Source organism: Mustela lutreola, chromosome 14 (assembly GCF_030435805.1).
Source record: "Mustela lutreola isolate mMusLut2 chromosome 14, mMusLut2.pri, whole genome shotgun sequence".
NCBI classification, from domain to species: domain Eukaryota; kingdom Metazoa; phylum Chordata; class Mammalia; order Carnivora; family Mustelidae; genus Mustela; species Mustela lutreola.
The window spans coordinates 35810460-35824504 of record NC_081303.1 but is presented as its reverse complement, the minus strand read 5'-3'; the positions used below and the strand labels follow the sequence as shown (position 1 = coordinate 35824504).

At 38.8% G+C, this 14045-nt stretch overlaps 1 protein-coding gene across 3 annotated transcripts in view; it reads right to left on the bottom strand.

Annotated features, from left to right (window-relative positions):
* The window catches only part of SLC9C2 (solute carrier family 9 member C2 (putative)), a 97974-nt gene extending 84618 nt beyond the window's left edge, over positions 1-13356 (bottom strand). For 2 of the 3 annotated variants that reach the window (XM_059146473.1, XM_059146475.1), the window contains exons 1-5: positions 13199-13356; positions 12022-12222; positions 9815-9915; positions 7294-7422; positions 3344-3509 (exon numbers count right to left, since the gene is read on the bottom strand). In XM_059146473.1, coding sequence (XP_059002456.1) covers positions 3344-3509; positions 7294-7422; positions 9815-9915; positions 12022-12157 — 532 coding nt within the window. In that variant the 5' untranslated portion in view covers positions 12158-12222; positions 13199-13356. The remainder of the gene's footprint in view (positions 1-3343; positions 3510-7293; positions 7423-9814; positions 9916-12021; positions 12223-13198) is intronic. The other variant, XM_059146474.1, reaches the window with a different exon arrangement.
* Positions 13357-14045: the final 689 nt, after the last annotated feature.

The window sequence follows — 14045 nt, the reverse complement described above, 5'->3', positions numbered from 1 at the left end:
TCACTTACAGTCATGAGATTTCAGAAAAAGGAGCAGGAAAAAAATGAGAGGAATAAAACAGCTGGCAAATACAAATGGCTAAATGAGAAAGGCAGATGAAGGAAAAATAGGGGAAAATTGTACTTTTAAAAAGAGAGAGAGAGAGAAAGAAAAAAGAGTGAGAGAAAAAAGAGGGAGACAGGATGAGACTTTGAGAAGTCTGATAATTTCGGATATCACTACCAAAAGTGTCTTAAAACTTACGTTTTCCCAACTGTACATATAAGTGGGTATCAAATTGGGAATCCCACTTGTGGGCAAGGTTGGAGGTTTCCCATTCCAGTCATAAGGCAATATATAATATATTTCCACTCAATATAAATACCTTAAAATTGGTTAGGAAAATATTTTCAAGTCAAAAACAGAAACCATAGCATCTAATCATTTCATGTTTTTACTGCTGTGTTAATAAAACATGACAACAGGGGGATGTTTCCGAGTAAAATCATCTTTTACCAAATAAGAGGGAAGTACTGCAGGACTTGAAACCCTCTTGGGAATAAGCTATTATTGAACATGTTTTTGCCCAACTATGTTCCTACCCATTTCTTTTAAATAAACTACACCCCCTTCCACTACCTGCTTTAAAGTTAGCTAGTTCAAAAGGAGACTGTTCTTCCTTCTCTTTATTTTGTTCCTTTTTTCTTCTTTCCTCTTCCTCTTCCTCTCCATCTCCTTCTTCTGGTGTATATATTTTCAAAATTTTTTGTGTGATTTTAAATCTTTAAATTTTACTTGTTAAATTACAGTGCAATATTGGTTTCTGGAGTAGAATTCAGTGGTTCATCACTTACCTGCCACGCAGTGCGCATCACAAGTGCCCTGCTTTGTACCCTTTACCAATCTATCCCAACCCCCCACCGAACTCCCTCCATCACCCCAGTTTGTTCTGTATTGTTAACCGTCTCTTGTGTTTATTTCCCTCTCTCCCTTCCCCCCCCCATTCCCATGTATTCATTTGTTTCCTTTCTGAAATTCCACATATGAGTTGGCTCATACTGTATTTGTCTTTCTCTGACTGACTTATTTCACTTAGCATAATACACTCTCGTTCCATCACATTGTCACAAATGGCAAAATTTCATTCTTTTTGGTGGCTGAATGATATTCCATTGTGTATATATACTATATTTTCTTTATCCATTCATCAGTCAGTGGACATCTGGGCTCTCTCAATAATTTGGCTATTGTTGATGATATTGCTATAAAATGCACAGCGCATGTACACTTTTGAATCAGCATTTTTATATCCTTTGGATAAATATTTAGCAGTGCAATTGCTGCATCTAGGGTAGTTCTATCTCCAGCCTTTTGAGGAACCTCCATACTGTTTTCCAGAGTGCCAGTTTGCATTCCCACTAACAGTGTAAGGACGTTCCCCTTTCTCCACATCCTCTTCAACACCTGTTGCTTCTTGTATTGTTAATTTTAGACATTCTGACAGGTGAGAGGTGGTATCTCATTGTGGTTTTGATTTTTATTTCCCTAATGATGAGTGATATGGAGCATTTTTCATGTGCCTGTTAACCATCTGGATGTCTTCCTAGGAAAAATGTCTGTTCAGGAGTGCCTGGGTAGCTCAGTGGGTTAAAGTCTCTGCCTTCCACTCAGGTTATGATCTCAGGGTCCTAGGATCAAGCCCCGCTTTGGGGCTTGTGATCTCTGTCTGTCAAAGAAAGAAAGAAAGATGTCTGTTCATGTCTTCTGCCTATTTCTTGACTGGATTTTTTGGGTTTTGGCTGTTGAGTTCTTAACAGACTTTGGATACTAACCCTTATCAGATAAGTCATTTGCAAATATCTTCTCCCATTCCTTTCATTGGTTGTTTCCTTCACTGTGCAGAAACTTTTTATCTTGATGAGGTCCCAATAGTTCATTTTTGCTTTTGTTTCCCTTGTCTCTGGTGATGTGTCTAGGAAGACGTTGCTACCGCCAAAGTCAAAGAGGTTTCTGCCTGTGTTTTCTTCTAGAATCTTGAAGGTTTCTTGTCTCACATTTAAATCTTTCATCTATTTTGAAGTTATTTTTGTATATGTTATAAGAAAGTGGTCTAGTTTTGTTCATTTGCTTGTTGCTGTCCAGTTTTTCCCAACACCATTTGTTGAAGAGACTGTCTTTTATCCATTGCATATTCTTTCCTACTTAGTTGAGGATTAGTTGACCACATAGTCGTGGGTCCATTTCTGGGCTCTCTATTCTGTTCCATTGATTTATGTGTCTGTTTTTATGCTGGTACCATACTGTCTTAATGGTTATAGCTTTGTAATAAATCTTGAAATCTGGAATTGTGATGCTTCCGGTTTTGTTTTTCTTTTTCAGGATGCTATTCAGGGTCTTTTGTGGTTCCATACAAATTTTAGACTGTTTATTCTAACTCTGTGAAAAGTGCTGGTGTTATTTTGATCAGGATTGCATTAAATGTGTAGCTTGCTTTGGGAAGTATAGACATTTTAACAATGTTTGTTCTTCCAGTCCATGAGCATGGAATGCTTTTCCATTTCTTAGTGTCCTCTTCAATTATTTTCTTAAGTGTTTTATGGTTTTCAGAGTACAGATCTTTTACTTCTTTGGTTAGGTGTATTCCTAGTTATCTTATTGTTTTGGTGCAATTGCAAATGGGATCAATTCCTTGATTTCTTTTTCTGCTGCTTCCTTATTGGTAAATAGAAATACAACAGATTTCTGCACATTGATTTTATATCCTGCTATTTCACTGAATTCATGTATTAGTTCTCGCAACTTTTTGGTGGAGTCTTTTGGGTTTTCTACATAGAGTTTCATGTCATCTGGAAAGAGTGAAAGTCTGACTTCTTCCTTGCCCATGTGGATAACTTTTATTTCTTTTTGTTGTCTGATTGCTAAGGCTAAGGCTCCCAGTACTATGTTAAATAGTAATAGTGGAGTACACATCGAAAGGGAGGCAGTTCTAACAAAAGGTAGCAAGGCCTTGGAAAACTTTCCCTGAGGATAGGGCAGAGTTTCTACCTTGAGACTTAAAATTCAGTGGAATGGAATAAGAATGCTAATTTTTTATCACCTTCTAGAAAAGTTTCTTTTCTTCTTGAAAAAATTCTTTGAGATTATAATTAGTGCTATTTATCCCAGATTTGGGGTTGCCTTATTTGCATGGCATCTTTCAAGTCCATCAATGTCCCATCTCCAAGAAAAATAGCATAAATATCTACCCTGCTGCATGTTCATGCAAAAAAAAAAAAAAAAAAAGAAAGAAAAGAGAAACCAAGATTAAAAAAAAAAAAAGTATCTCTAATCTCCAAGGTAAGAGAGAGAAATAAATATGACTTACCAATTGTTTTCAGTGAATTCACAGAATGAATAGGATCTGTCATGCCAAGGGTCATGCTAAAGAGTAGGGAAGTCTGCAAATCCCAGAAATCTCTGTTGAATTTCAGAACCACGTATCCAATTATGATGAATGACACAACAAAGCTAATTAATCCTGTTAACAAGACCTGTGAAACCAATTCATAACACAGAGTTAGATTCAACATTTAAAGATGGCATGGGTGCATTTACTTATGGAAGAATCAGATCTTATTTATATATTTTATATGACTACTCTGAAAAATAACTTTAAAAGGTATTCTAGGTTACCTGCCGCAAAGAAACCATCCTTTCCAAACAAAAGAAATTCTATCTTATTGTTACAAGAGCAATTCACTAATCTTTCTCTTTGTCAATCCAACTTAAGAGTTCCCAACATCAAAATGTTCTTAAAATGAAATGCTGTTTTTTCCTGCTTCTGTGTGAAATGTTGCCTGGTTTCCTCAGTGTTTATTTACAGGGCTCTAGGCAGAAAGAGAGGTAAAACAAAGGGCAAAAAGCATATTCTGGCTGATTTGGCCCCTTATTAAGTGCTTTCTGGAAGCCTTACTCAACAGATTTTTGTATATATTTCACCAGTCACCCTCTCTTTCTGAGGCTACCCAGCTCCCACTTGCTGGGAAATAGAATAATTCACACTGGGCCCACTACCACACCAAGCAAAATCTAGTAAGTTTCTGTTATGAGAAAGAGAGAATGCATATCAGATAGGCAAGCAGTGTCTGCCTCAAAACATAAATTAAAAATTAGTTTTAAAAAAGCACTTTTGCTTTTTTAAAGGACTGCCTGGGTTGCCAAGTTGGTTAAGCATCTGCCTTTGGCTCGGGTCATGATCCCAGGGTCTTGGGATTGAGCCCTGCATTGTGCTCCCTTGCTCTCCCTCTCTGTCTGCAACTCCCCCTGTTTGTGCTCTCCATCACATAAATAGATAAAATCTAAAAAGAAAAAAATAATAAAAATAAATAGATTTGGACTGGTTTCTCAATATAATTTTGCACTTTGCATTTACCTTTGCTTCTCATTCTTTCTTCCCTTTATTTATTTAATTTCTATTTTTTATTAAGCTCGAAAACAATATAAAGACTCCTCAAAAAACTAAAACTAGAAGTATCATAAGATCCTATAATCTCACTTCTAGGGTTTTAAAAAATTAATTAATTAATTAATTTAAAAAAATAAACATATAATGTATTTTTATCCTCAGGGGCACAGGTCTGTGAATTGCCAGGTTTACACACTTCACAGCACTCACCATAACACATACCTTCTCCAATGTCCATAACCCCAACCCCTTCCCCCAAGACCCCTCCCCCCAGCAAGCCTCAGTTTGTTTTGTGAGATTAAGAGTCACTTATGGTTTGTCTCCCTCCCTATCCCATCTTGTTTCATTGATTATTCTCCTACCCCCTTAACCCCCCATGTTGCATCTCCACTTCTTCATATCAGGGAGATCATATGATACTTGTCTTTCTCAGATTGACTTATTTCACTAAGAATGATGCTCTCTAGTACCATCCATGTCGTCACAAATGGCAAGATTTCATTTCTTTTGATGGCTGCATAGTATTCCATTGTGTATATATACCACATCTTCTTTATCCATTCAGCTGTTGATGGACATCTAGGTTCTTTCCATAGTTTGGCTATTGTGGACATTGCTGCTATAAACATTCAGGCGCACGTGCCCCTTCGGACCACTACGTTTGTATCTTTAGGGTAAATACCCAGTAGTGCAATTACTGGGTCATAGGGCAGTTCTATTTCCAACATTCTAGGTATTTTTGTCCAAAGAAAACAAAACACTAATTCAAAAAGATATATGCATCCCTGTTTATAGCAGCATTATTTACAATAGCCAAGATATGAAAGCAACCTAAGTGTCTATCGATAGATGAATGGATAAAGATATGGCACATTTATTTATTTATTTATTTATTTTTAAAGATTTTATTTATTTATTTGACAGACAGAGATCACAAGTAGGCAGAGAGGCAGGCAGAGAGAGAGGAGGAAGCAGGCTCCCTGCTGAGCAGAGAGCCTGATGTGAGGCTTGATTCCAGGACCCCGGGATCATGACCTGAGCCGAAGGCAGAGGCTTTAACCCACTGAGCCACCCAGGCACCCCTGGCACATATATTTAAAGGGCTATGACTCAGCCATTAAAAAAATGAAATTTTGCAACTTGCGACAACATGGATGAACCTAGAGGGTATTGTGCTAAGTGAAATAAGCCAGGAAGAAAAAGACAAATACTGTATGATTTCACTCATGGTGGAATCTAAAACAAACAAACAAACAAATAAACAAAAGCCAGAAATAGACTCATAAATACAGAGAACGAACTAAAGGTTGCCAAAAGGGAAAGGGGTGGGGGGGATGGGCAAAATAGTAGAAGGGGCCTAAGACATACAAACTTTCAGTTATAAAATAAGTCGCGGGGATAAAAGTACACGGAAAATATGGTCATTAATATTGTAAATCTTTGTATGATTTTGATAAAAGTCCACATCCAAAGCAAAATCCACAGACAAATGGTAACTATGCTTATCACGGTGAGCTTTTCATATGTATATAATTATCAAATCACTAGGATATACACCTGAAGTTGATATAATATTGTATGTCAACTATACTTTAAGAATAAATAAATAGGGCGCCTGGGTAGCTCAGTGGGTTAAGCCGCTGCCTTCGGCTCAGGTCATGATCTCAGGGTCCTGGGATCGAGTCCCGCTCGGGCTCTCTGCTCAGCAGGGAACCTGCTTCCCTCTCTCTCTCTCTCTGCCTGCCTCTCTGTTTACTTGTGATTTCTCTCTGTCAAATAAATAAATAAATCTTTAAAAAAAAAAGAATAAATAAATAAAACAAAATTCCTCCACACATAGGGAAAAAAATAATTAATGGTCTAAAGGAAAAGTATAGTAAAAGTTTTAGGTAGGTTCGGGATGATAATGAGAGCACTAAAAATCATGGGGGACCTGGATGGCTCAGTTGGTTAAGCATCGGACTTGATTTCTGCTCAGGTCATGATCTTAGGATTGGGAGCCAGAGCCCCTTGCTGCTCTGCACTGGGTGTGGAGCCTGCTTATGGTTCTCCAGCTGCCCCTCCCCCAGTGCCAGGTGTGTGTGCACTCCCCCCCCAAACAAAACAAAAACAAAAAACACTAAAAATCAAAACACGGTGAAGCTAAAAGAATAGTTACAGAAAATTTAAAACTTTAAGTGTACAAAATACAAAAAAATAAGAAAACTAAAAATCAATCAACTAGCCTCTAACTCAAGGTGTTAGAAAAAGTACAGAATAAAACTAAAGAAAATGTGTTCTTTGAAAGAAAAAGTAAAATCATCTGACAAGCCATGATTAAGAAAAAGAGAAGCCACAAGTAAAACAATGTCAGCAGTGACAACAGGCAAATCTACAGATATATTTGAGATGAAGTCAGATAGGAGATCAGAATCTAGGCTCTGCCATTTGTCAGCCTTGTTTGTGATCTGTGAACTGCAATTTGTTTACATACAAAATAGAGACACTTGCTCAGTGCCTCATCACAGTGGTCACTCAGCAAATATTTATTCCTTCTCCCTCCCCCTCACTCCCTTTTAATTAGTAGTTTCACAGAATAAGGAGGATAGAACAACTAAACTGTGAGATTTGCCAATGACTAATCTTCTTTATAGACAAACATATTTTCTGCTAACATAAATAAGCAAGATTGGGGTGCCTGGGTGGCTCAGTGGGTTAAGCCTCTGTCTTTGGCTCAGGTCATGATCTCAGGGACTCTGCTGGGCAGGGAGTCCGCTTTCCCCTCTCTCTCTGCCCGCTTCTCTCCCTACTTGGAATCTTTCTCTCTCTCTCTCTGTCAAATAAATAAATAAAGCAAGATTGACCATAATTTTTTTAAATTGTGTTCTTACCTGCCAAAACACATTCTTGAGGATATAAAAGTCCACATCCAAAGCAGCCATAAATATAATTATAGGTGCAAAATAACAATAAAGTGAAAAGCTTGGTGTTCTTAGAAGAGGGTAGACAATTTGGTACACCTAAAGTAACAAGAACAAATAAGAAATTAGTTGGCTGCCATTTGGTCGTATTAAAAATCAGTGGTAGGTAATTTGAGGTATTAGAAATTGATGTGATATCAATCATTGTAAGTTTTAGTATATTCTAATCTGCAACTATCTGCAATTATCTACAAGACCAGTCCTGAGGGGTTTGTAGATTTCTTGATCTGACTGTCCAGATGAGGTGCATGCACAGTCCTCTGTTCACTAGAGAATTATGTGAGTTTGGGCTACATAAACATTGTTTGTGATAAGTACTGTAATCAGCATTTTCACAAGTGATACCCCTGCCACTGGTGATCCTTGACATGACTTTAGGTATCCACAGATAAGTATTTTTTTATTTGACTTTTAGATATTTATTCTAATTTGCATTAAGAAACAGAAAAGAGAAACTTGCCCAGGTACTTATGATTTCACAAACATTTGCTTAAGATTTTTCATTTCTCCTTCAGTGAGCTGGGGCACCTGGGCAGCTCAGTTGGTTGAGCATCTGACTTTTGGTTTTGGCTCAGGTTGGGGTCTCATGGGTTGTGGGACTGAGCCCCAGTTTGGGTCCCTGCCAGCCAGGAGTCTGCTTAAGATTCTCTCCCACTGCCCTCCTGTCTCCTGCACTCCCTCACACTGGTGCTCTCTCCCTCTCTCTCAAATAAATAAATCAATCTTTAAAGAAAACAATAAAGTCCTTCAGTGAATCAAGTAGAGAAAAATAACACATAGATAATAGCACATACTGTGTATGTAAGACAAATTGTGAAGGTTGTATATTTAAAAGTTTTGGGCTCAACTAATACTTTATTCTTCATTACTTAACCTCCCTGTGCCTCAGTATCCTCATCTGTAAAATGGGATAGAATACCTACTTCCACTGAGTTTCTGTGAAAGTGGATGAATTAACTCAAGAATTAGTAAGAAGTTGAACATAGCATAACACAGAAGTCGAATCACTATTTTGGATACCTAAAACAAATGTAACATGATGTGTCAACCATACTCAAATAAAACACATTTTTAAAATTAAACAGCTCCATTTTTAACTGGAAAAAAGAATAAATAATAAGTTAATAAACACAAAACACTTTAAAGAGAACCGGGCATATAGTAAACACTCAAAAGATGTTAGTAGTAATGCTACTAACATTACTAACATTACATAGTAGTGTTTCAGAAGAGTAACAAGAGGCTTTTAAAAATCCTAGACAGATACAAGCATCATCTTCATTTAAAAAAAAAAATAAAAGGGGAGACAAGTTGTTATTGATCACGTTATGCATTAGAAATCAAGAGTTAGGAAATTAAGAAAATGTTTCTTGTATCTATCTATATTATATATTATATGACACATTTTGCATTGAATCTAGCAGTTAGGAAAGAGTAACCATGTTTCATTATGACAATAACAGCTGCCTTTGATAATGTCTCTACATTATCATTATCTGCATTGTGTTGCAGACAATGAAGCCTGTGTATGGACATGGGAAAGAAACAAGAGCAAGGCTCCCAAAGCAGAACCCAAAATGCAATCCAATTTTACTCACTTCCATACTAATGTCTTATCTTAAGTATAAGGGCCTACTTAATCAGAGGGAGCCATTTTGTTGCAGTAAACTTAGATTGTCCCTACGCAGTCAACTTAGATTGACCCCGTCCCCTCCCAGAGGAACTTACTTGCAAAGCCTAGATACAAGGACGGGTCAGGCCAGTGAAGACATCCAATCAGTGGGGCGCGCATATATCTACTCGGGTAAATTGAAATTCAATTGGCCCCCCGTATGTTATCTAGCAGTTTTTTCTGTGTGTGGCAGACTTAGCATGACTGCAGTTTTTTTCTGTGTATTGCAATCTCACGGGCCACCTGTGTATTGCCCGGCTAAACTACCTCTATAAAAGTTAGTCTGTGAGGCTGGGAGGGGTCGCCTCTTTCCAAGAGACGGTCCTGACCCGTCAGTATGATTCTCGATGCTTGGCGCGAAATAAAGCTTTGCTTGACCTCCGCTTTGTATCAGTCTTGCTCCTTTAATTACGGACCCTAATATTAGGGACCTCTAATTTATATGTCTTTTATTGTATGGTTTTTCATTTTCAAAATTTATAATATCAGATGAATTTTTTCAGAAGCTGCTCACATTTTTTTAATTTTTATTTTTTTATTTAAGGTGGATGTGGAGTGCAACCCCGGGGTCCGAACTCACAACCCTAAGATCAAGAGTTAGACACTTACCAACTGAACCACCCAGGAATACCAGCTGTCCCCCCACCCCCTTTTTTTTAATTCCATACATTCACAGACAGGGTGAGAGTAGACCTTGATTTTGGTCTCTGTTCTTTACTAACTTATTATTGTACACACATACATAAGGTACATACATACCTTAATAGAACTGTGAGCCAGTTGTCCTATCACAAACCCTGACGCTGAAAGAATTATCAAGACAGTGACTTCAGAACTCCTTAAATAGGTCCTCAAAAATCCTGAAGAAATACATGTATGTGTTATTTAGATATAATGTGTACTTTCAAAACATTTAATATCCCCTTTCTCTATTTCATTTTAAACTTCCTGAGGGTCACATCATATAAAAAACAATTGACAGACCTGTACCCCTGGGGATAAAAATATATGTTTATAAAAAATAAAAAAATTAAAAAAAAAAAAAAAAAAACAATTGACAGCTCTTACAAATGCTGTCTCTTAAGAAACACATAATGAAGCTTTTCTTACAGGTGAATCTGGAAAATATTGAAGTTCCAACAATTTCCCATTTGCCCACTGACAGGCACATTATGATCACTGTACAAGAGGATCTATGGATCTGATGACGAGAGATTACAAAAAGTCAGACGTCGTATCTACCTGGTATACCTTTTATTAGTAATTACTTATCCTAAACTACAGCAACATATATTCTATAGTTTTCCTAAAAGTCAGAAATACTTTCAACTGAGCTCTAACTAGAAGGAAGCTGCCTTCACCAGACAAGTCACAGGAGACCTGCGTTATTGTCTACGTGCATTTTCTTACCTTGCTACTCTCTCCTCTGTTCAGTATTATTCAGCTCATTCCCTCCAGAAGCAATGTATGGACTTTAATCCAATCACTTTATGCCTAGGGCAAGATTCATTGGCATTCCAGATTCTGCGTTTCCTGTCTTCCAGCTGAATTAGTGCATATTTATTGAATAACTCTTTTGTGTAGGGCTGAAGAAATGTTTCTCCAACTATTTCTGCAATGCCCCTTACTGCTGAGCACTTATCTCTATGTAATCATTAAGGATCTAGAGCTGGTGAGATTCATGGTCACCACCACCTCCTAGTACCACAGGGGACCAAAGTCTTCAGTGTGTGTTTTCAAGGCTTGCCCGAGAGGAGGTGATTTTACTCTCTGACAAGTAAAATGGAAGATGAGTATTTGCTTCATCATTTCTTCATAGTATTCCCAATTCCAGAAAGGATTTTAAAGCAGCTGACCTTTTTTCCCCCAAAGAAAAATGTTTTAAAGAGCACTAGAAACTTTTCCCTCATCACTAGCATTGAACTGGGGTAATAAAGTACCTGTGTTTTTCAATCTGGTATTTCATCCGTGTGACTAACATTCACCATTCCTACTGACTTCTTTTTTTTTTTTTTTAACATTTTATTTATTTGACACACAGAGAAAGATCACAAGTAGGCAGAGCAGCAGGCTCCCTGCTGAGCAGAGAGCGCAATGCGGGGCTGGATCAGAGGACCCTGAGACCATGACCTGAGCCGAAGGCAGCGGCTTAACCCACTGAGCCACCCAGGTGCCCCTCCTATTGAATTCTTTTTTTTTTTTAAGATTTTATTTATTTGACAGAGAGAGATCACAAGTAGGCCAAGAGGCAGGCAGAGAGAGAGAAAGAGAGAGAGAGAGGGAGGTAGGCCCCCTGCAGAGCAGAGAGCCTGATCTGAGGACTCGATCTGAGGACCCTGAGACCATGACCTGAGCCGAAGGCAGCGGCTTAACCCACTGAGCCATCCAGGTGCCCCTCCTATTGAATTCTTAATGATCATTTAAGAGTCCCTTAATTGTGAAGTCTCTCCTAATTCCCCACTAGGGGTTGGTGTGGGGGGGGTGTTCTCTGAAGTAAAATCACATCAAAAGCCATAATAAAATGGACAAAACTAATTGCAACAACCGTGCAAATTGTGGAACAAATGTCTGGGTCCTATTTGCCCCCATTGCCCTGTCTTCATCCCAGATACATGTTGGTTAGGTTGGGCCTGGCAGGCAGGCAGCATGAGGCTTTCTAGACCACCGCTGGACAGTTACACCAACCCCACTGCATCACAATTCCTGTCTTCCCAGTGAGAGGACTCCTTGAGGTTAAGGAACTGTCTGACTCCCCTTCTGCCTACCACTCTGCTGTGCTCAGCACATGCCCCTGAAGGAAGGAACATTGTACTGATGCTACTGATAATTAAATGAAGCTACCCTGCCCGCGTTCACTCACATCTTACAGTTCCACCAGACTTCTTTTGATGACGTTGTGATGGCTTTCTGCCCTGAAAAAGGTTCAGAGAGCAGAGGAAAGATGACATTTGGAAACAAGCACTTACCTCCCAAAACAACAGTGGAACACACAAGCATCAGGAAATAGCTATTTACAACGGTGTAGGTGGCTGAGCGCCCGCAGAGTAAGTCAGGTCTGTTACCTTCTCCTTGCATCCAGAAGGAAGAGTTCGTGTTTGGCATTGCGTTTTCAGTCCTAATTTGCTGAATTTATATAGGAGTTATTATTTTCACCACCACAGACTAACCTGTTAGGATACTCAAAAAAAGAAGAAATTGAGCGCGGCATCCACATTCTTTCTACCTAAGATGGTACCACACTCGGATCTGAGCACCTTTCTTCTTGTCACGAAGCACACACTGATACTTCCTCTTCTACCTCTTGCTCCAAGAGCATGTCCTAGGAACACCAAGAACACTTCCTCCACACTTCTACATATACTAGGGGAGCAACAGCACTGATTTCTGCACGTAATCATTGTATGAGTGGTGTGTTTGCCTTCCTCATTGAATAGTGAGTTTCTCAAGGCCCAGGGTTGGTTATTATTTTTCCTTAAGGCTGTGCACACAGTATGTGGCCCATAATCCACTCTCCATAATATTCGATCAACTGAACTTTTTTGGAGTGGTACCTCTTCCTCTGTGGGTACAAGTCATTCTGGAAATCCCCTTTACTACGTCAGTCCCATGTCCCTTTTCCCCTCTCTTGGGCCCCTCCAAACCCCAAATGGGAAATGAGGTCAAAGCAGAGTCACACCAGATAAGGTTGGGATGGAGAAGTGGGATGAATAACCTAAAAACAAAGGAAAAGACTAAAATTGTGGTTTTATCATACAATGCCTTTAAGTGAATTAGAAAAATTCCCCTTCCCAATGACAGGGCACGTGGCTTGGCACATAAATAATGGGTTTGATTCCAGTCCAAGTACCTACCCTCAGCTGGCGCCCTTGTGCAAAACATAGCCTGCAAAAATCTACGTGGTGGTCCTGAGAAGGACTCATTCGGTTTTATGTTTCCCTGCAGTTAACCTTAACCTAAAAATTCTTAGAGGTTCCTGAAGTATCCCCAATAATCTTTGGTTCTTTGTTTTGTACGTGTTTGGTCTGCAAGACACAATGATCCTGGTGTGAAGCAGAAATGGGCCAGAAATGAGATTCAAAATGCTACATCTTCAAATCACTTCACCTGTCCCTCAAATTGCCCTTCGCCTCCTGCCATCCCCACCTGTTATTACAGCATCACGCTCGAATCAAGTTCTCCAAATACCGAGACCCGAGTTACCGTCTTCCAAGGCCAAGCTGGTTCAGAGTTGAAATCAAGATGAAGGCTCTTGAAAATCACAAAGAAAAATGCTCAGCTCTGCTGGCTGTTTGCCAGGGACAGTACTGCCAACTGATATCACACCCAAAGTCATTTCCATGCCTAAGTCCCATTGGTTGCTTGCCGACTTACTTTCACTCTGATTGGCTACATATAACATCCCCACCCCCAACCCAGAAGCAGCTAAGTGATCCAGTTCCAGGGAAGCTTGCATTTCCTAATGCTGGAGCTGTGTCTATACCCACAACTGTTTTAACTGATTTTCTTTGCCTGACATAATAGCTGAAATGGTCATTCACCATGTAGACAGAAGATCCTCTTATATGTTTTTAAATATATATTCTGTTTTTCATTTTCCGGCCCTAATCCTCTTCAACACTACCTTTTCTCCCATCTGACTTTTTCATTCCTCCTTTCCCATTTTCTCTTTTTCTACCTATCTCTCCTTTTTGATGGGAATTTCTCACTTTTGGCCCTTAATTTGAAGAAACAACATTACTCACTCAGGAGGACAAACGTATCCCAAATTCTGTGATGTCAAAATTAATATATTTTTGCCTCAAATCTAATCACTAAAAACAATACAGATTTAAACTAATGAACAGCTAATCAATTTATAGTTTCCTTCCAAGGAGGTTATTTTGTGACAATGAAATTCTACTCATTCTTACGTCATACTAGTATAATGCTCTTCCCCAGGGCACCAAGAATAGTACTACAGCAGTGAGATCACAAATTCTATAATCAATCT